The sequence below is a fragment of the Colossoma macropomum genome, unplaced genomic scaffold (assembly GCF_904425465.1).
Source record: "Colossoma macropomum unplaced genomic scaffold, Colossoma_macropomum, whole genome shotgun sequence".
Lineage (NCBI taxonomy): Eukaryota > Metazoa > Chordata > Actinopteri > Characiformes > Serrasalmidae > Colossoma > Colossoma macropomum.
In genome coordinates this window covers 1171669-1193397 of record NW_023494784.1, presented here as the reverse complement: position 1 = coordinate 1193397, position 21729 = coordinate 1171669, and the positions used below count along the sequence as shown (strand labels likewise).

General features: G+C 42.6%; 1 protein-coding gene across 1 annotated transcript in view; it reads right to left on the bottom strand.

Moving 5' to 3' along the window:
* The window catches only part of myo10l3 (myosin X, like 3), a 94587-nt gene that overhangs the window by 5889 nt on the left and 66969 nt on the right, over positions 1-21729 (bottom strand). The window contains exons 21-36 of the mRNA XM_036575399.1: positions 20568-20674; positions 17611-18042; positions 16740-16773; positions 15766-16566; positions 12989-13112; positions 11519-11762; positions 11329-11424; positions 10146-10239; positions 9333-9388; positions 9103-9245; positions 8419-8613; positions 7267-7424; positions 4181-4304; positions 1794-2091; positions 1306-1513; positions 177-313 (exon numbers count right to left, since the gene is read on the bottom strand). Coding sequence (XP_036431292.1) covers positions 177-313; positions 1306-1513; positions 1794-2091; positions 4181-4304; positions 7267-7424; positions 8419-8613; positions 9103-9245; positions 9333-9388; positions 10146-10239; positions 11329-11424; positions 11519-11762; positions 12989-13112; positions 15766-16566; positions 16740-16773; positions 17611-18042; positions 20568-20674 — 3251 coding nt within the window. The remainder of the gene's footprint in view (positions 1-176; positions 314-1305; positions 1514-1793; positions 2092-4180; positions 4305-7266; positions 7425-8418; positions 8614-9102; positions 9246-9332; positions 9389-10145; positions 10240-11328; positions 11425-11518; positions 11763-12988; positions 13113-15765; positions 16567-16739; positions 16774-17610; positions 18043-20567; positions 20675-21729) is intronic.

Below are 21729 nucleotides of genomic sequence, written 5' to 3'. Positions count from 1 at the left end.
AGGTAGGTGTTTCTAATAAAGTGGCCAGTGAGCGGAAGCACAAGGTGGGTGTTTCTAATAAAGTGGCCAGTGAGCGGAAGCACAATGTAGGTGTTTCTAACAAAGTGGCCAATGAGTGGAAGCACAGGGTACGTGTTTCTAATAAAGTGGACAGTGAGTGTAGTGTGAGCACTGACCGCTCAAATTTAGCCAGAACGTCGGCCACAATCACGCGGCTCTCCACAGCGCGGTCCAGCGAGCTGCTGTGCTCAAACAGAGCAAACATGTTTCTACTGTCCTCCATCGCCAAACCACGGATCAGCTTCTCCACCACCTACACATACATACCACACGGGGCAGACACACCATACACACATACACACACATACAGCACACCATACACACATACACACATACACACCACACGGGGCAGACACACCATACACACCATACACACATACACACCACACGGGGCAGATACACCATACACACATACACACCACACGGGGCAGACACACCATACACACATACACACATACACACACATACAGCACACCATACACACATACACACATACACACCACACGGGGCAGACACACCGTACACACCATACACACATACACACACACATACAGCACACCATACACACATACACACATACACACCACACGGGGCAGACACACCATACACACCATACACACATACACACCACACGGGGCAGACACACCATACACACCATACACACATACACACCACACGGGGCAGATACACCATACACACATACACACCATACACACATTCATACACACCATACATACATCACACATACATAAATACAGACAGACAGACAGACATATGGACACAGAATCAGATGCACAAACACGCACACGAATACACAAATACATACACACACATACACACACAGACCACACATACAACCAAACACACACCACATACACAGATAATCACACGCAACCATGCACACACATGCACACACTCACACACACACACACACACACACAGACACACATACATACACATATACCGCGCACACACACACACACACACACAGACACACATACATACACATATACCGCGCACACACACACACACACACACACACACACACACACACACACACACACACACACAGAGACACAAACACACACAGACAAACAGCAAATGAAACACCTCTCAGTATGTAGGTCAAATCACTGACCACCACATGCTGTAGAGCAGGGGTCTGTACTGTGGGAAAACTTCACACAGCCTGCTGAGACAGCATCAAACACTTTTGTGTGTACAGTGTTGGGTAAAAGGACTCACCTCTCCTGCAGTGGTGTGGGAGTTGATGGAGATTTTGCAGGACCCTCCTCCGTGGCAGTAAACGGTGGTGGTCATTTCCTGTCTGCTCCGCAGAGCCACGATCTCTTCCTGAGACGGGACGAACTCGCGAGTCTTCGTCTTCTTCAGAGATTCACCAATAAATGCAGCAAACTGCTCGATCTCTGTTCCAGGAAACAGCTCCCTGATCCTGAGACAGACATTAGTTACAGTTAGAGTACTCGTCCCTTTTTCGATCGAGTGGCTCTGTTTTGCTCTGAAAGGCTCACAGAACAAACACTTCCCTCTGGTGACCAGTTAGCATTTAGATATGACTCATTTTTCTGAATCTTTAATTCTAGTACTGAATTTCTCCTCTTTGTTATGGTTCTCCACCAAAAAACTACTCGAAATGCCCATCAGTGATAAAGGGTGCTGTGTGAGCACGATGGTGGGTTTTGGTGGGTGAAGTTCAGGACCCCATGCAGTACCTCTTCAGGTGGAACCTCAGGTAGCGCAGGATGGCGCGGCTGGGCAGGAAGGTGCAGCTCATGCAGGTGAGCAGGTGCCAGTGGGCGCGGTTGGCAGGGCTGTTGGGCTGAGGCACGTGATTGGTCTGTTTGATCAGCTGACAGTAGACCTCGTCTCTGAGCGGCCGCAGGTCCTGGCATGTCTGCAGGATGCCCTGAATGATGGGCACGGGGTCCGAGACCGCCTCCATCTCCTGCAGAGAGTTAAACATCTTCACCGCCTCGTCCTGAAGACTGGAGTAACCCTTCTCCTTTTGGACTGCAGAGAGAGGGAGAGGGAGAGAGAGAGGGAGAGGGAGAGAGAGAGGGAGAGGGAGAGGGAGAGGGAGAGAGAGAGACAGAGAGAGAGGGAGAGGGAGAGAGAGAGGGAGAGAGAGAGATTAGAACAGTTATTAAACCGTTCTGAGAATCATTCATTAAATCATTCATTTTGGACCAATTAGAGCCATCATAGCTCAGAGCAGTGTGGTAGAGGGTAATAGAGCAGTGTGGTAGAGGGTAATAGAGCAGCGTGTTAGAGGGTAATAGAGGGTGTAGTAGAGGGTAATAGAGCAGCGTGTTAGAGGGTAATCGAGTGTATAGTAGAGGGTAATAGAGCAGCGTGTTAGAGGGTAATCGAGTGTATAGTAGAAGGTAATAGAGCAGCGTGTTAGAGGGTAATAGAGGGTATAGTAGAGGGTAATAGAGCAGCGTGTTAGAGGGTAATCGAGTGTGTCGTAGAGGGTAATAGAGCAGCGTGTTAGAAGGTAATAGAGGGTTTAGTAAAGGGTAAAAGAGCAGTGTGGTAGAGGGTAATAGAGGGTATATTAGAGGGTAATAGAGCAGCGTGGTAGAGGGTAATAGAGGGTATAGTAGAGGGTAATAGAGCAGCGTGTTAGAGGGTAATAGAGGGTATAGTAGAGGGTAATAGAGCAGCGTGTTAGAAGGTAATAGAGGGTTTAGTAAAGGGTAAAAGAGCAGTGTGTTAGAGGGTAATCGAGTGTATAGTAGAAGGTAATAGAGCAGCGTGTTAGAGGGTAATAGAGGGTTTAGTAAAGGGTAAAAGAGCAGTGTGGTAGAGGGTAATAGAGGGTTTAGTAAAGGGTAAAAGAGCAGTGTGTTAGAGGGTAATCGAGTGTATCGTAGAGGGTAATAGAGCAGCGTGTTAGAAGGTAATAGAGGGTTTAGTAAAGGGTAAAAGAGCAGTGTGTTAGAGGGTAATCGAGTGTATAGTAGAAGGTAATAGAGCAGCGTGTTAGAGGGTAATAGAGGGTTTAGTAAAGGGTAAAAGAGCAGTGTGGTAGAGGGTAATAGAGGGTTTAGTAAAGGGTAATAGAGCAGTGTGGTAGAGGGTAATAGAGGGTATAGTAGAGGGTAATAGAGCAGCGTGTTAGAGGGTAATCGAGTGTATCGTAGAGGGTAATAGAGCAGCGTGTTAGAGGGTAATAGAGGGTATAGTAGAGGGTAATAGAGCAGCGTGTTAGAAGGTAATAGAGGGTTTAGTAAAGGGTAATAGAGCAGCGTGTTAGAGGGTAATCGAGTGTATAGTAGAAGGTAATAGAGCAGCGTGTTAGAGGGTAATAGAGGGTTTAGTAAAGGGTAAAAGAGCAGTGTGGTAGAGGGTAATAGAGGGTATATTAGAGGGTAATAGAGCAGCGTGGTAGAGGGTAATAGAGGGTATAGTAGAGGGTAATAGAGCAGCGTGTTAGAGGGTAATCGAGTGTATCGTAGAGGGTAATAGAGCAGCGTGTTAGAAGGTAATAGAGGGTTTAGTAAAGGGTAAAAGAGCAGTGTGGTAGAGGGTAATAGAGGGTATAGTAGAAGGTAATAGAGCAGCGTGTTAGAGGGTAATAGAGGGTATAGTAGAGGGTAATAGAGCAGTGTGTTAGAGGGTAATCGAGTGTATCGTAGAGGGTAATAGAGCAGTGTGTTAGAAGGTAATAGAGGGTTTAGTAAAGGGTAATAGAGCAGTGTGGTAGAGGGTAATAGAGGGTATAGTAGAAGGTAATAGAGCAGCGTGTTGGAGGGTAATAAAGGGGAATAGTAGAGGGTAATAGAGCAGCGTGGTAGAGGGTAATAGAGGGTTTAGTAGAGGGTAATAGAGCAGCGTGTTAGAAGGTAATAGAGGGTTAAGTAGAGGGTAATAGAGCAGCGTGTTAGAAGGTAATAGAGGGTTAAGTAGAGGGTAATAGAGCAGCGTGTTAGAAGGTAATAGAGGGTTAAGTAGAGGGTAATAGAGCAGTGTGTTAGAAGCTAACAGAGGGTTAAGTAGAGGGTAATAGAGCAGCGTGTTAGAAGGTAATAGAGGGTTAAGTAGAGGGTAATAGAGCAGTGTGATAGAGAGTAATTGAGCGTTTAAAGGCACTCACGGCTGGTGTTGACCTCGCCGTAGGGCAGGGGCAGTAGAGGGGAGTGCAGAGGGTGCTGAGTGTATCTCAGGATGGGGTTCCTCCAGTACGTCTGTTCCACCGCCTCCACATTCATACTGTTCTCCTGAACACAATCACACCAAACAGCATATTCACTAATTTTGAAAAGAATCACTTCACTTAGCACCTTCATGAGCTCCACTAGGGAACATATCACTCTCAAAGCAGATGTGTTAAAATCCACATGTCCTATCTCTTTTATTAACACATCTGTGTGTCCCGTTATGTCAGAGATATGATGTGTTCTACATATTAAAGTAGTGATAACTAGGGATGTGCATTAGTACTCGAGTAGTTAGTTACCTGTTCAAGGTGCCAAGTTGCTGCTCACTATCCAAGTATTTGTCATGTTTCATCACAGGAAGACACAAAACATACAATACACAATAGAATTCGAGGAAATTGTGTTTTTTTACAGTTTTACTTTGTCATTAGAAAACCAAAATGTGAGCATGTTGTCAGGGACGTGTTGTTAAGAGCGTAACTAAGAAGGTAGAGGTAGCTCAAATGCAGTCTTTTCGCTAACTATTAGCTGAAGTTAGCTCGTCCACTGAGGAGAAAAGTCCTCTCGTAGATCACGAGCACTCCTTAGCTACTGACGCTGTACTAGGTAGCATTAGCTCATTAGCTCTTCTGAAGAAGCACACAGTTCTGCACTTTTGTCCAAAGTCAGCTTTTTGTTGATTTTTTTCTTCGGTGCAGTTTATCAGATATCTGTCCATGAACTCCTAAGGATACTCGGAATGCACATCCCTAGTGATAACACCAACACTTTGTTTTTGAGGGTGAAGAGAAAAGCACTGCACGAAGATCAATCAGAAGATCAGAGCAGCTGAAGAAAGGAAAGCACTGCAGAGAGGACACACTGAGAGCTCACACTGCCTGTACCTCATTCAACACTACAGCGTTTAGTCCTGAGGGAGAGCCTGCCGGACTCTACAGGGCTACGCTTCAACAGCTGAAACGGACACAGTCACAAAGTCCACTTTACTCCTCAAAGCACCTTATCACAATCAGCAAGTCCACTCTGAGCAGGGATGAGCGCTTTAAACAGGTGTTATATCTGCATCTTTAAACAATAATATTCAAATATTCTATCCAACAAGAAAATATTTAAGATTTTTAGATTGGACTGTTATTGCACTCCTGTCATGTTCCAGTGTTCCTGGCCATGTTTTCCATAATGCCCATCACCTAGCTAGATCCATTAAAAGAGTGGTCACTAACCCTGATCTGGGAGAGCTACTTTCTGTTGAATCTTGTTCCACCTACAATCTGCTCCAGCTAATGATCTTCTTCAGGAGACCCTTATTGGCTGGATCAGACACTACAGTGTTAGGTGAGGGGAGGGGGAAATTGTGAGATGCAGGTTGGAATTAAACTCTGCAAGAAAGTTGATCTACTGGAGGAGGGCTGGTGACCACTGTCTTCACAGAACCTTCTGTGGTGGACGCAGATTTATGCTCACTAGGTCAATTTCTCATTTTGGATGCCATTAAACTCTGATCGTGAGTTCAAGCCCGGTTAAATTTCTTTGCTTTATGTCCAAGACTCAGAGTCTAATTCCATTTAATGATTCTGCCCATTCTGCTGCGTTAAGTACCTTATAAATAAACCTATATAGCTTAGTGGATAACACTACTGTGTTCCATGCAGCAGGCAGGGGTTTGATACAGATGAGTATAATCATATAATAAAAGATGAGGACATGACTGGGGCGAGACTCCTCAGGCTGTGTTCATCTACCTCTGAAACACTGTAAATCTGTCAGGAGAATTGTAAATGTATAGTAAGTACTTTGCTACTGTCAGATCAAAACCTTGTATCTACCATCAAAAGGGTAACTTTAAAGGAGAACATACTTTACTCTTAATGTAAGTCAATGGAACCAGAATTTTTTCCAACTTTTTTTTTTTTTTATACATCGTTTCTTTTGGTCCATTCATCATGTAATTTACACACAGTGTAAAGGGCAACAGGCATTTTCAAATTATGTAAAAACTGAAAAACGACAAAACGTGAGCAACTTGTTCCACTATAAATAGCACTTTACAGGTAGTGGGGTTTGGCTGGGGTTTGTTTTCTGTGTCAGGGAGTTCGGGAAGTGATTTGTCTTTTGATTGTGTTTTTGTTTTGGTGGTTATCAGACAATGTTGTGTTTCCCTACTTAGAGTGAGATTTTTGTTTATTTTTTTGGCTGGGACATTTCTGAAGCCACGCCCAACAAAGGCCTTTTGTTATCTACAATCTTGCCAGTACAGAGTTGTTTGTTGTGCTTGTTGTGTCATTCATACATGCATACAGTACAGGTTCTGTTACTGCTCGACCCAAGAAACCACTGAAGGTTTAACACTCATTTACCGTGTGCGGTGAGTGTGAGGGGTGACTCTCTACCGGAGGGTTGGGTTAACTCAGTGATTTATTTTTGGGTTTTAGATGTGTGTGATTGAACACAGTACCAGCAGATCTACAGCACGATAACATTACACTGTACACCCTTTAAAAAGGGTTCTTTACTAAAGAAAATGCTTCTATATAGAACCATGAACACTCAAAGAACCCTTTGCATGATTGAATGGTTCTTTGCATGGTGAAAGCGTTCTTCAGATTGATGGAGAATGTGCTGTGGATGGTTCTACAAAGAACCTTTTTGAAAAGGGTTCTATAAAGCACCAAAAAGGGTTCTGCTACTGTTATGATGTCAAGCTTGTAACAATAGAAGAATCCTTTAATCATGCACAGGTTCTTTGAGTGTTGATGGTTCTATATAGAACCCTTGAAGAACCATCGTTTTCTTTTATAGTGTGTGCTTGTACTGTTCACACAGCTCATCCTGTGCTGGTTTATAATCAGCTGCTTCTGTCAGCAAAAAAACATATTTACATGTTTAAAACATTTATTTCAGTTTTTATTCTAATCTACACACCTTGTTCAACCTTATCATGCCTGATTAACTTAACAATAATATGAGTTCACATTTCCCCCCATGAATAACCTCATCCATGCCTGATCATCGGTGACGTTACCTTGATGTCTCTGATGAGCTGTTGAGTGGGCGTCTCTATGGGAACCTTGTTGTCGATGGCGTTCTGTATGGCAGAGGCCCATCTCATAGCCTCGTTCAGCAGCTTAGTGTACAGACGGTACGAGTGCTTCCGCCCGTGGACTATAATGTTCCAGTAACCTGAGGAGGAGGAGGACATTATCAGGACATGATGCAACTTATTATTCCAAGTTCAGTACAATCAAAAGTTTAAGGGTCACTTTCTTTTAAGTTAAGACAAGCTTTGTTTTTTCAATCTGTGTGAGCTTTAAAAAGAAGCACAGAGGGGCAAAAGCTATAAACAAGGTGTCACTGATGCAAAACACCAAAAATTATTTCATTGTTAATATCGCCCCCTTGTGGACAATTTTCAGCAAGCTAAATATGAGGGAGTGAGTCACAAACCAGATCAATGAGGTGATTCGTATAAAGAGTTCACTGCACAGCAAAGGTCTGGAGACACCTCACTGTATTTTAAAATTTAATTTTTCTTACCTTTCAGTAAAAAGTTGAAAAAAATCCCTGGTTATGTTAGCATAGAGCAGCTATGTGCTAATCCTTTGGGTAGATTTATTCTCATCTTCATAGTTCTTTATAGTACCAATAATGTGTCTATGGTTTTTTTACAACCTCCATTTTGGAACTACACAGAACCATGTTTTTCAAAAGGCTCTTAAAAAAAACGTGAAACAACACGTTTTCCGTCTTAGAGAAGAACGTTTTTTCCATGCACAGAGGATATTTATGACCATTATCTTCAGTAAAGAACCCTTGAACAACTTTGTAAGAGTGTAGCTTCACGTTTATCAAAGCACTTTCTTGGTGTGAAGAGCAGATTTTATCCAAATAGTTTTCCTTTACAAACTATTTTAGAAGCTCATATTGAAACTCTTGTGGTCCAGAGGTGCTCTGAACACCTGAAAGGTTTGAGTGCTGATGAGTGACATCACAACAAGGGAAGAAAGTGGACGTGACCTTTAGTTTTATTTCCAAAGTAGTACTGTCACTAACATTGGCACAAATATTTAGATGTGTATTTTTTAATATTATCAGCAAAAAAGATTCAGATTATCACAATAAGGGGGTAAACATTCCTAAAAAGTCCAGAATGCTGCCGGCTGTGTGGATTTCTCACCTGTCTCCTTGAAGACCCTCTCGTCAGGCTGGACGATGGAACACAGGCTGTTCAGCACCAGCGTGCCCAGTTTAGACGCGCTGCGCTCCGACGACTTATAATAATCCAGAGAGTTATTGGTCAGAACGAACCAGCGTTTCTTCAGCTTCAGAGAGGTGCTCTTACTGCTGGACTTCATCTCCTTATGCAGCCAACCTGATACACAAAAACATTTTACTGAAAATGCTGAAAAATGAATTCATCACAGCAATCAGCCGATTAGTTTATTCCACAGTCTATAATGAATGTTGTACTGCACAGCTCAGCAGGTACAATTATCAGATGGACCAGGTGTGGCGTTGGAGCTAAACTCTGCAGGAAGGTTTCAGTGCTGACACAACGAGCAGCTATTTCTGCCTTTCTTCTTTAATAATGTGATCTATACACTCTATTATCACATTTGATTTGTAAAGATCATGTCAAAAATGACTAATGCTGCACAGTATGGAAATAAAATACTTTTTTTTTGCTACGTAAACCAAATTCAAAGAAAGTAGCAGAAAAAAATAAAATAACAAATTACAAAAGCACCATTTACTGTCATTACCCCTTACAATTAGTCAGTCAAGTTCAATTAGTTGAACTTTAATCTTAAGTTTAATCAGCTGACCACGCACCTCACTGTGGAGAGGATAGGATTCTTACCTCTCACTATGAAGTCCTGGCCGTCGATGCGTGATTCTCCTCTGGGTTTCTGCAGCAGGCCGATCCAGTGGTGCATCTCTTCTGGCAGGTCTGTGTTGCAGTGGATCACACGGTTGGCTGTGATGATGACGAATGAGTTGGGCCTGAGAGAACAGGATTATGGGAAAGTTATGCTAGAGCACAGGCTTTATAATCATTTTCTATTATGTTCTGTTAAACTTTAATGCTACCTGTCAGGGTTGTCCGAGGCACATACTGAGTCAATGAGCCCGACGTCCAGAGTTCCCTAGAAGGAAAAACCACAAGCAAAATTTAGGCTCAACATCATAGACTGGAACATTATGTCAGTCTTCAGTTAGTTTGAGAGTGAGGATGATATTTTGTTAGCCTGGATAAACACAGCTCTAAAAGATACGCTATTCTGTGTGGTGTTCCATACGGCTCTGTTTTCGGCCCACTTTTATTCTCCTTGTATACTGTTCTCCTAGTCAATTCTCACACCTTTCACAGTCAGCAATATACACTGTGACATCTATGGAACTACGTCATGTTGGCAGTTTATTTTGGAATTTACTTGTTTTGGAATTTTTTTCCGCCTTCATATAGACTGATACATTATTTTCCATAAAATGTAAACAGGGAAGGTAGAGAAGCAGAGACTTTTTCTGATGCTTCAATAAACTGGCATTGTGATCTTTGATATTTGTAAAAAAAAAAAAAATTACTTTAGCAGTAGCTTAAAAGTATATTAACAGTTTATTTCACAGTTGCTTGATTTTGCGTTCTATCCACACTACTTTATTATCTTACCGGTTTTACTTTACTTATTTTGCTACTTTACTTACTTGCTTACTTTACTATATATAATTTTTTACTTCTAACATTTATACTTCTTTGTCAAAGTCTTTTTTATTTCCGTTTTTAATGAGTTATCTTGTTCTGTGAACCTTTTTCATATATAGTTTGCATTAACTTTGAGTTGCATGCCAGATGTATGAAACGTAAATAAAGTTTTATTTATTTATAATTGATAGAAATGTCACCACAGCGTTCTTGGGGTTGGCTTGTTCGTGCTGCATTTCCATCAGCTGCTCTGGGGTGGCGCTGTGAACTCGACTCAGCACACTGAACCAGCCACTGTGGAGAAATAAACACAGGAGTGAGTTACAGAGACACTGCACACATCCTACACCACCACAGGGGGGCGCAGCAGCTCAAAATACCAGCACTGTTTATTTATTTATGTTTCTTAAACTTTATTTTTCTTAGGGTAACATAATATAATACACACATCACATAAAACATAAAAACAACGAAGCAACACCAGCAACATTATGTAAAACAGGAGAGCTAAAGAATAAAGATGTGACAGGAGTTCAAACAACTCTGGATTCAGTGCTTTTAGAGTTTAGCAGCCTTTTTGTTTAGGATGATAATGTACTTGTGTGTTTTGCATGTATAAATATGAGGTTTATGTGGTAACTGTCATCGCAATGCATTGCAGAACACAGTGTCATACTCTGTACACTCTTTGGTTGCTATAATAAACTAAGACTGGAGAGAGAAAAATATAAATAAATAAAATTAAGTTTGTAAAGGGAAAAAAATCACCCAGTTTTATATTTTTTAAATGCATGGAAACCAAATGTAATATTACAAAAGTGAGGGAGAAGATCTGTAGAATATTGCTGATTATGAAGATATTCAGTTTAAACATTAGCAGTGATGGTGTGTTTTGGGCTTCATTATAACTATGGAACCGAATGTCTTGACAGTGATATGTTCTGAGAAGTTAGCAATTGTGTATGTCATGTTGTTGACGATGTAATGTGTGCATGTCGACGTTGGTCAGTCTGGAATTGGAGCTTTCTGAGAGCCACTGTGTTTCCTGTCACTGTATAAAAGATGTTTTGTTAGATGTACTGTGAAAGTTTCTGATTGAGTGTTTGAGCTCATTCAGAGTGCAGTTCAGAAGAATAAGAGATTATTATTGATTTGCTTAATCAGAGTAGCAATAAAATGTGATTTATGTACTTATTCATGTGTTTTCTTATTCATAATGGTAGTTTTTGACACCAACTAAATAAAAATCTATGACTATTCAGCTTTGAAAGATCACATTATCTGCATATAAAATAAATGCAACAGCAGCTCTGAGAAATCATGTGATTAAACAGCAGAAGTACACACTTTGCATAAGTCTTTAAGGGTCAGTGAGGGGAGTACCTGGCCTCCTCTGGAGTTTCTGCGTAGATCTGGTAAGTTCTGTCCTCAGTGACGATGTTCAGAGCGTTCTCTTTCTCATGGTTATCTACGATCTCCCTATAAACAAAATCAAACATTAAACAAATAAATAAACAAGCACAGCCACAGTGAGGTGACAGCAGAAAACTCGTTTGTGTGTGACGACACTCACTTGGCTGTGCGGATGTCGATGGTTCCTTTCAGCTTCTCCTCGCTATCGTTTTCGTAGTACATCAGTTTAGCATCTCTCAGCACGAACCAGCGCATCTTCCAGTTCCTGCGGCTCAGAGTCGACATCCCTCCGCCTTTCTTATACAGCCAGCCACACCTGACCGAGTCCTGCTTCGCCCGGAACCACATAAACGTTTCGTCCTTCAGCACGCACCAGCGCCGCCGCCACGGGATCATCAGACCACCTGAGAGAGGACAAGAGGACATTCCATAAGACCATCAGACCACCTGAGAGGGACATTCCATAAGACCATCAGACCACCTGAGAGGGGACATTCAATATGATCATCAGACCACCTGAGAGGGGTTATTCAACACGATCATCAGACCACCTGAGAGGGGTTATTCAATATGATCATCAGACCACCTGAGAGGGGTTATTCAACACAATCATCAGACCACCTGAGAGGGATATTCAATATGATCATCAGACCACCTGAGAGGGATATTCAATATGATCATCAGACCACCTGAGAGGAGTTATTCAATATGATCATCAGACCACCTGAGAGGGGTTATTCAACACGATCATCAGACCACCTGAGAGGGGTTATTCAATATGATCATCAGACCACCTGAGAGGGGTTATTCAACACGATCATCAGACCACCTGAGAGGGGACATTCAATATGATCATCAGACCACCTGAGAGGGGATATTCAACATGATCATCAGACCACCTGAGAGAGGATATTCAACATGATCATCAGACCACCTGAGAGGGGACATTCAATATGATCATCAGACCACCTGAGAGGGGATATTCAACATGATCATCAGACCACCTGAGAGAGGATATTCAACATGATCATCAGACCACCTGAGAGGGGGATATTCAATATGATCATCAGACCACCTGAGAGGGATATTCAATATGATCATCAGACCACCTGAGAGGGGGATATTCAATATGATCATCAGACCACCTGAGAGGGATATTCAATATGATCATCAGACCACCTGAGAGGGGATATTCAATATGATCATCAGACCACCTGAGAGGGGATATTCAATATGATCATCAGACCACCTGAGAGGGGGATATTCAATATGATCATCAGACCACCTGAGAGGGGATATTCAATATGATCATCAGACCACCTGAGAGGGGGATATTCAATATGATCATCAGACCACCTGAGAGGGGGATATTCAATATGATCATTAAACCACCTGAGAGGGGTTATTCAATATGATCATCAGACCACCTGAGAGGGGATATTCAACATGATCATCAGACCACCTGAGAGGGGATATTCAACATGATCATCAGACCACCTAAGAGTAACTCCAATCCTAACCCCCAGCCCAGGCTTGATCCAAAGAGAGAGATCATTCTGCTGTAATACTGAGTATGTAACTCAGTGTTCATTAATTAATTAATGTAATAATTAATAAACGTAATGCTCACTTTTCATGTAGAGGTAGCTGTGGAAGTACGGCGGGCCGCTGCCATTCAGCAGGCCGACTCTGCCGTTAGAGACCTCCTCATCTGTGTCTGCAAAGCCATCATTCTCCTCATCACTGTCAATGAACTGTGGAGGGAAAGCATGTGACAGTTACAGCCTGGTACAGAGCACACAAAGCCTTCTATAACCCCTAACCTTTAAACACTAACCCCTTAACACTAACCCTAACTACACACAGCCTGGTACAATGCACACAAAGCCTTCTATAACCCCTAACCCCTTCACACTAACCCTTAACTTCTAACCCCTAAACCATAAACCCTTAACACAAAGCCCTATACCCTTCACATTAAACCCTAAACACCTTTAACACTAACCCCTAACCCCTAAACCCTTAACCTGAACCCTAAATACTAATTTCTAAGCTCTCAACCTCAACATTTATATAAAATACATTCATGCGTTTCTCAAAATCTCTGATCATGCTTGGTTCTATCTGAGCATGACACTGCCCCGCACGGACATGTGCTGCAGGTGGCAAATAAATAGACAAAGGTTTCTTTGACTAATTTGGGATTGTATTAAAGTTGCACAGCAGCGGTGAAGCAGCACCACAGTTACCACTTCTGGTCTAAAAATAGCTTGACATGTGGTCGGCTTCATCCACACAAAGTAACCATGAGCACACATGCAACAAGCGGCAAAGTTTCCAATGACTGTGTTAATGCAAGAATAACATCACGGTTCAGGATTGTTGACATTGCAACAATAATATTGTTAAATCACCCGTCAACCCCAAAACTAACCCTAACTCCTAACTCTAACCCCTGACAGCCAAAAACATACTTCACACAAGTACACAAATGTTCAAAAATGTGTCCAATAGAACAAATAAAGCAACTCAGATTCCTCTGCTTTCCATATAATTAATCTCTGGGGCTGTTGGAATAACAGTAGATCCCGTTTACAAACATTCTAATTTGTCCTCTATGTGTTGGAAGAACGGTAGATCCCATTTACAGATGCTCTAATTTGTCCTCTATTGTTCCCTTGATTACTGAGTGCTTTAGTAGCCCCAGTAGTGTGAGAATGCACATTGAGTTTGCACCGTAGGATCGTGTATTTACAGTGCATTGTCCAGGCGTTTTCATTTGCGTTTATGTAGTTGCATTGAGTATATTTCTGCTGTAACTTAACTATAACCCCTAAGATGATCCTGGCCCAGACCCCAACTACAACACTGTACAGAAAGCACTGTTCAGTGCTCAGTTAGCACTGAGGTGTCCTACTGCTCCACTCCCCATTGTTAGCTGATTTAATGGTGTCAGATTAAATTGAAATCTGACTCCTACCGGGCCAATGAGTTCATTCAGAAATTCAGGAGTGTCCTGTTCAACATGGGCGTGTCAGCTCTCTGTTAAAAGTGTGAACTTCCTGGGGGTCAACCCCCCCCCCCCCATGGCAGGTTTAACACATTTCTATAAAGCAACCTACATCAAATACGTAAAATATTCGGAAATCATGCAAATCAGCACCATCACTGAATGTGATGCATCTAATTACAGTATCAGTGCCAGTAATTACAGTGTTTAGGAGACTTTTTAAAATATGTTTTAAAATAAATAAGCATATCTTGATTGTTGATTCGCAATATCAACATAGACTAAGCAGACTTGTTTAGAGGAAAGCAATATCACATGTGTAAATATTTGTGAGAATATTGGGAATCATGCTCAAAAGAGGAAATAATTTGACCAAAGAAGCTTCAATATGTACTTTTAACAATAGTTTGGAAAATAAAACTGTCAAATCATTATTTAGGTAAAATCTGCTCTTCATACCAAGGAAGAACATGAAGCTGAGTGTTGAAGATAAATATACCCAAAAGCATCAGTTCAGTGAAGATCAAGCAAAGTAAGTATTTCAAAGTAAGGCGAAGTGTCCTTAAACTTTTGACAGTCAGTGCTCTGTTCAGAGTTACTAGAGATAATAATTCAACTTATATAGAGCGTTTCTCAAACTCAAGGTCGCTTTGCGGAGGCAGGAGGAAAAAAACGTAAGTAAGTGAGGAGAAGAGGGAAAGTACTGAGAAAAGCTTTAGAGGAGGAAAGTGAAGGTCAGTCACGGAGAGATAATGGTAATGTGTTCTATAGTTTGGGGGACATGAGGCTGAAAGATCTGCCTCCAAACATGGCCAGTCTAAATTTTGGGACAACTAGATGACCTGAGTCAGAGGACCTGGGTGTTCAGGCAGGGCACTAAGGGTTCAGGAGCTCGGCTAAATAGGCTGGTGGTGAAACATGTAGAGTTTTGTAAGTTGGCAGGAGGAGTATAAACTGGACGCGTTCTGTAAATACTGAAGATGGCAGATAGTTTTGTAAGGAACACCACTGAGAAGGGAGTTACAGTAGTCTAAGCAAGATGATATGAAAGCATAGACCAGAGATTGAGATTGAGTATTTTTCAGCGAGAGCAGGGGGCGAAGACGAGCAATGTTGCGGAGATGGAAAAAAGACCACAGCCCTAAAATAAGGTTCAAACAATGTTCCCTATTCTCCATCAAACCCCTGAAAACTTTGTACATATAACCTGCTGCAAGCTTACAGCGGAGGTCTTCAACTCCAGACCTTGAGTCTAATTTCCAGTCCTGACTTTCTGATGTAACTGATTGGCACCTGATATCATACCAACCAGAAGTGACAAAATCCAGAACCGAAAACTGGATTCAATCTCCAGATTTGAAGATCTGCAGTGGAATCATTCAGGAATGGTTACTCACAGAGTCAGAGCTGCCCCTGAAGGAGTCCATGCTGTTGTAGGTGCAGGACGATCTCCTCAGCACCTCCTCATCAGTGAGGTGGCCATCAGTAGTGCTTCCTGGAGCCTCCTCAAACTCCTCCTGGTCGTAGTCGGACTCTGTGTCTGGCAGGATGCTGAAGTTGAACTCCTCTACGGGTAACTCTCCGTCTGACTGTCTAAAGACCTTCCGTAGTCCACTGTAACCTCCAGGAGATGGGGCTGGAGCTGGTGAAGATGGGGGTGGTGGGGATGGAGTTGGTGGAACAGGGGTTTCTAACAGCCTGCTGTGTCTGCTTTGGGGTGGTTTTGGGGTGGAACTGTCCAGAGAACCCTGAGCGAACGCAGGCGGTGGAGGAGGAAGGTGGGACAGGACGTCTGGGTCCAGCGGTTCAATAGCTGGAGTTGGCAGGTCTGGGAGGGGCACACACTCGTCCTCGGCGTGGAAGCCCTCGTCCACCTCGTCCTCAGCCAGTGGAGCAGTGTTCTCGGATGGATCATGCAGGTTTTCCTCGCTGGACAGTGACTGCTCCAGACCTCCAAAGTCCAGCATTTCCAGGAACTCCGTGGCCACTCGTGAAGCTTCCTTCTCTAGACGGTAGATCTCGGCGTCTCTGCGCTGACGGAGCTCCTCTCGCGAACTCTCGTTCAGCAGAGCCACGCCGTCCTCCCGCTGCTGTTGCAGACGCTCAATCTCCCGCTCCAGACGCAGGATCTCCTCCATCTGCCGACTCTCTTCCTCAGAGGAATACTGCCAGCCGCTGTGCGACAAGCACACCTCCCTCTGCAGAAACACAAAACACACAACCCACTTTAATGGTAATTTCTATTTGACCCATTTTTTTCCAGATTATCAGCACTGGTCTAATCAGTGGAATTTAGAGTCTGTCACAGAACACAATCACGTCCCTTGTGGGATCTTCTGTAAGTAAAATTTGGGCTGAACGGCAGCATTACCTTGGCGCAATGGTGATTTGTTTCCAGCTGATTCCTGCAGGAAGAGACAAGAAGCAAATGAATCCGTTTATTCTGAGCAGATTAAAGGAAAAGAGATTTTAGGTGCCCTAAATTCAAATGGGGAGAGATGGGGTATTGGGAGGGTTTGGGCAAGTTTGTCATAGTTTGGGCATTCAGAAAGGTTTGGAGGAGCGCAGGAGAGTTTGGAAGAGTTTGTGCAGGTTTTTAGAAACTGGTAAGAGTTTGGAGAAGTTTAGGAGAGATTGTGAATGCTTGAAAGATTGGTTTTTGAAAGGGTTTAAAGAGACTGGAGAGAGTTTGGGAGCGTTTAGGACAAATCGGGTGAGTTTCGAAGAATTGGGGTTTGAAAGGGTTTTGAAAAATTGGGACATTTTCAAAAGGTCTGGAAGAGTTTAGAGAGTTTGAGAGTGACTGGAATTGGGAAGGTTTAGGAGAGTTTGGATAAGTTTGGGAGAGTTTGGGAGAGTTCAGAGAGTTTGAAGAGTTTTGGAAAGTTTGGGAAAGTCTAGGAAGGTGTGTGAGTTTGGAGGGATTGAGGAGATTTGGGAGAGTTTGGGAGAGTTCAGAAGACTTTGGGAGTGTTTGGGAAGGTTAAGGAGAGCTTGGATAAGTATGGGAGAGTTCAGAGAGTTTGGAAGAGTTCAGTAGACTTTGGGAGTGTTTGAGAAGGTTAAGGAAAGTTTAGGGTTTCTAAGAATTTTTTGAGGGATGGGAAGAGTTTGGGAAGATTTTGGCAATATGGAGTTTAAAAAGGTTTGGGAAGATTAGGGAACGTTTGAGAAGCTCTGAAAAGGTGTTGGCAGCGAGAGTTTGGAACAGTGTGGAAGAGTCTAGGAGTGTTTGGAAATACCTGCTCTGAGCTGCTGCTCTCTCCTCACTCTCCTGCTTCCTCCTGAGCTCCTCCTCTTCCTGCTGTTTCCGGAAAGCTTCCTGTTTCTGCTCCTCTCTCCTCCTCTGTTCTTCCTCCTCCTGAAGCCTCTGTCTCTCCTCTTCTTCTTTTCTCCTTTGCTCCTCCAGAAGCCTCAATTCCTCTTCTGCTCGCTTCCTCTCCTCTTCCTCTCTTCTCCTCCTCTCCTCTTCCTCCCTCCTCCGTCTCTCCTCTTCCTCCCTCCTCCTCTCCTCTCGGAGCTGCTGGCAGAGGCTGCGGGCGATCTGCCCCCGGCGGTGTTTCTGCAGGACCACCACAGCAGAGCGCACGCGCAGGAACACCTGCCTCCAGAAGTGAGCGCGGTAGTTCTTTTGGATGGTGATTGTGCTGCTACGGACTTTTCTATAGTGCTTCCTGTTCACGGAAACATGGGAAGGAAACGAGCTCCACGTTAGAAACCCTGTACAAACTCAGCTTTTAAAATAACCCAGAATACAGAAACAGCTCATTACATTTATTACAGATACCAATAAAGAACTAATAAAGAACAATGTAAAAGGACAGACTGCGTAGTAAACCTGTCTTCTGTAGGCACTTTCAGAATAAATTGGACTTTACATAAACGTGAAAAGTACATTATGAAGAGTTTTCTTTTGGAAATGCTGTATATCTATTTGTAACAGTTTCAAAAAGTTTATCAAAAGACGTATAACCTCAAAGCACCTTATTTCTCTAATAATGGTCATATTCATCATAACATAGTGTTGATATTTCTTGTATATAATATATATATATATTGTATATTGTAAATTTCATAAAATAAAAAAGTATATCATGAAAAAAGTCTTGAAAGTTTTCAGATATGTTTATACAGCACTGTGCTAAATTTGTGCACCTGACAAAATTATATTAAGGAAGCTATTTAACTTGATAGCGTTTATTTGCTCAGAAAAACACTAATTTTACATTAAACATGTTCGTTTAACCATTTCCTCCTTCTTCTTCTTGAGGAAACAGAGTTTCATTGTAATTATCATCCAATACCTGCTTTACCTAATCAATACTTCACTATGATAAATCAGCCGCTGCTGATGGAATTTAATAAAGGTGAATTCTGGAGGCGTCCTTGAGAAATCCAGAAATCTGTTCTTCAAACTAGCTGACAATATGTCTGAAAACAAGAAACTCTTGTAACTTTATTAATGTTAATTTGTGTTTATTTTATTGTTATATAGAGTTTTTACTGGCAGAAACGGATTTTCTGCTGCGATTAACAGTTTTAAGGTGCAGTACTTTTGCACACTACAGTATATACACTGTTTTTATTGTTTTTGCTCCTGTGTTGTGTCTTATTGTTCTTTTCTGTGTTGTTTTATACGGTGTTTATATATTTCCTTACAGCACATGTACTGTATCTGCCCTTCAGGGTGAAACTGAATGAAACTAAATAAAACTGAATATTCGTTAATAAAGGCTGACGTTCTGGATTCTGCCGATCAGAATCGTTCATTTACGCCGACTACACAATAACAATAAACACACACAACAACATGCAGACACTGCAGTGAGGCGCTGTTTAGTCCAGTCTGGTTTGGTTCTATTGGCTTCTTGATGTTTGCAGCACACTGACTCATTCAGAACTGCTCAGTCTGTATAAAGACTACATTACAGACTGAAAACAGGGTTTTAGACACTGTAAAAGCAGAACGGTGGGAGAGAAATGTGTACAGTTATTATACTCTATATTATATACATTTATCCTGCGTTTACAGTAACTTGCATTGAACGTTAACTAATGTTTTTGCTTCTCCAATAAAGTTACTGTTTTGGAGGTTTTGCTCCGACAGCAGCGAGATTATTATTATTATTATTATAAGTAGAAGTATTTATGGCTGAATAACATCTTGTCATTACCTAAATATTTAAACATACTCTTTGTTGTTGTTTGTTGCAGTTTACAGTATTTAAACAAATCTTTATTTCTATTTAAAAACAGCACAAATTATCAAGATAAACAGTGTTCTGAACTTTCAATCAGGTTCTCTGTGATCACTGCATATTTATTTCTGTTTGCTTTATTGTTTATTTATTTACTTATTTACTTTATTTACTTAAATGTTTGTCTGTTGTCGTGTCATGAACGTTTACATGCTCAGTTCTGAGTTTCCCCAAATCTACAAACATAAACTAAAGCTGATTTAGGTCAGTCCAGCTGTTTAACGGTCGAGTACGGATCTCTGAAGCTGGTCCAGAGGAATCTGTACTGCGTGTTTGTTGTCTAAGAGCCGCTGCAGTTAAGATTAGAGTTAAAAGTTAAACTCGTTAAGGCGCAGAATCAATAGCACAGAGCTGATTATTACTCAGAGCAGACTCAGCCGCCTGTTTACGCTCTGTAGACAGTTAAACAGAGTTTAGTGGAGCTGATCTGTTTGGAGAGACTGACTGTAACGGGAAACACACAGCAGAGTCTAAACCCTCCGCACTGAGTGTGTTCAGGAAAACCTGCTCAGCGCTGCGGTGTTCAACACCTGAACGCTGCCTGTTCCTCTGAAACACCGAGCCTCATCTGGAGTCGGTGAAGAGCTCAGTTTCTACAGGGATTAAAGCCCAAACCATGTTAGTTCAGCTGGGCAGTGACTGAAGGGTTAAAGGAGTCGGTGGAGATCAGAGAGACGGCTGTTCAGTTACTGTAGTGTTTATATATAAACTCATGTACACAGTCCAGCACACAGACACAGTCCAGCACACAGACACAGTCCAGCACACACAGACCAGCTCACAGACACAGTCCAGCACACAGACACAGTCCAGCACACAGACACAGACCAGCTCACAGACACAGTCCAGCTCACAGACACAGACCAGCTCACAGACACAGTCCAGCTCACAGACACAGACCAGCTCACAGACACAGTCCAGCTCACAGACACAGTACTGACCTTGCCACATAGCTCAGTATGTGAGCTCTAATGACCATTCCCGCTGCCCTCCGCACCGCGTCCCGCTCTCTCTCCAGCTTCTGCTCCAACACTTCCTTCAGGAAGACCTGGGGGGGTGAAGGGGGGGTTAGAGCTGCTGGTGTGCAGTGTTAGAAGATCTGATTTGTGGTTGTGTTGAAACTCAGCTCAGTCACTTCCTGCTTCAGCTACAGCAGCCTGACTGGGTACGGACACGCCCTCTCCCTCTCTCTCTCTCTCCCTCTCTGTCTCTCTCTCTCTCCCTCGGTGGTGTTAACCCTTTCCTCTCTCATATACAGCTGAAGAATTGTGACTCCTGTTGGCAAACAAATCTATTTTAACACAATAATTTCACTAAAAATCAATTATTTCACTATAGTGGCAGTAGATAAAACACTAACTACACAGCGCTCAGTGCCAGTAATGCTAACCAATCAGCACTCAGTAGCAGTAATGCTGACCAATCAGCGCTCAGTAGCAGTAATGCTAACCAATCAGTGCTCAGTAGCAGTAATGCTGACCAATCAGCGCTCAGTAGCAGTAATGCTGACCAATCAGCACTCAGTAGCAGTAATGCTAACCAATCATTGCTCAGTAGCAGTAAGGCTGACCAATCAGCGCTCAGTAGCAGTAATGCTAACCAATCAGTGCTCAGTAGCAGTAATGCTGACCAATCAGCACTCAGTAGCAGTAATGCTAACCAATCATTGCTCAGTAGCAGTAAGGCTGACCAATCAGCACTCAGTAGCAGTAATGCTAACCAATCATTGCTCAGTAGCAGTAATGCTAACCGATCATTGCTCAGTACCAGTAAGGCTGACCAATCAGCGCTCAGTAGCAGTAATGCTAACCAATCAGCGCTCAGTAGCAGTAATGCTAACCAATCAGTGCTCAGTAGCAGTAATGCTAACCGATCATTGCTCAGTACCAGTAAGGCTGACCAATCAGCGCTCAGTAGCAGTAATGCTAACCAATCAGTGCTCAGTAGCAGTAATGCTGACCAATCAGCACTCAGTAGCAGTAATGCTGACCAATCAGCACTCAGTAGCAGTAATGCTAACCAATCATTGCTCAGTAGCAGTAAGGCTGACCAATCAGCACTCAGTAGCAGTAATGCTAACCAATCATTGCTCAGTAGCAGTAA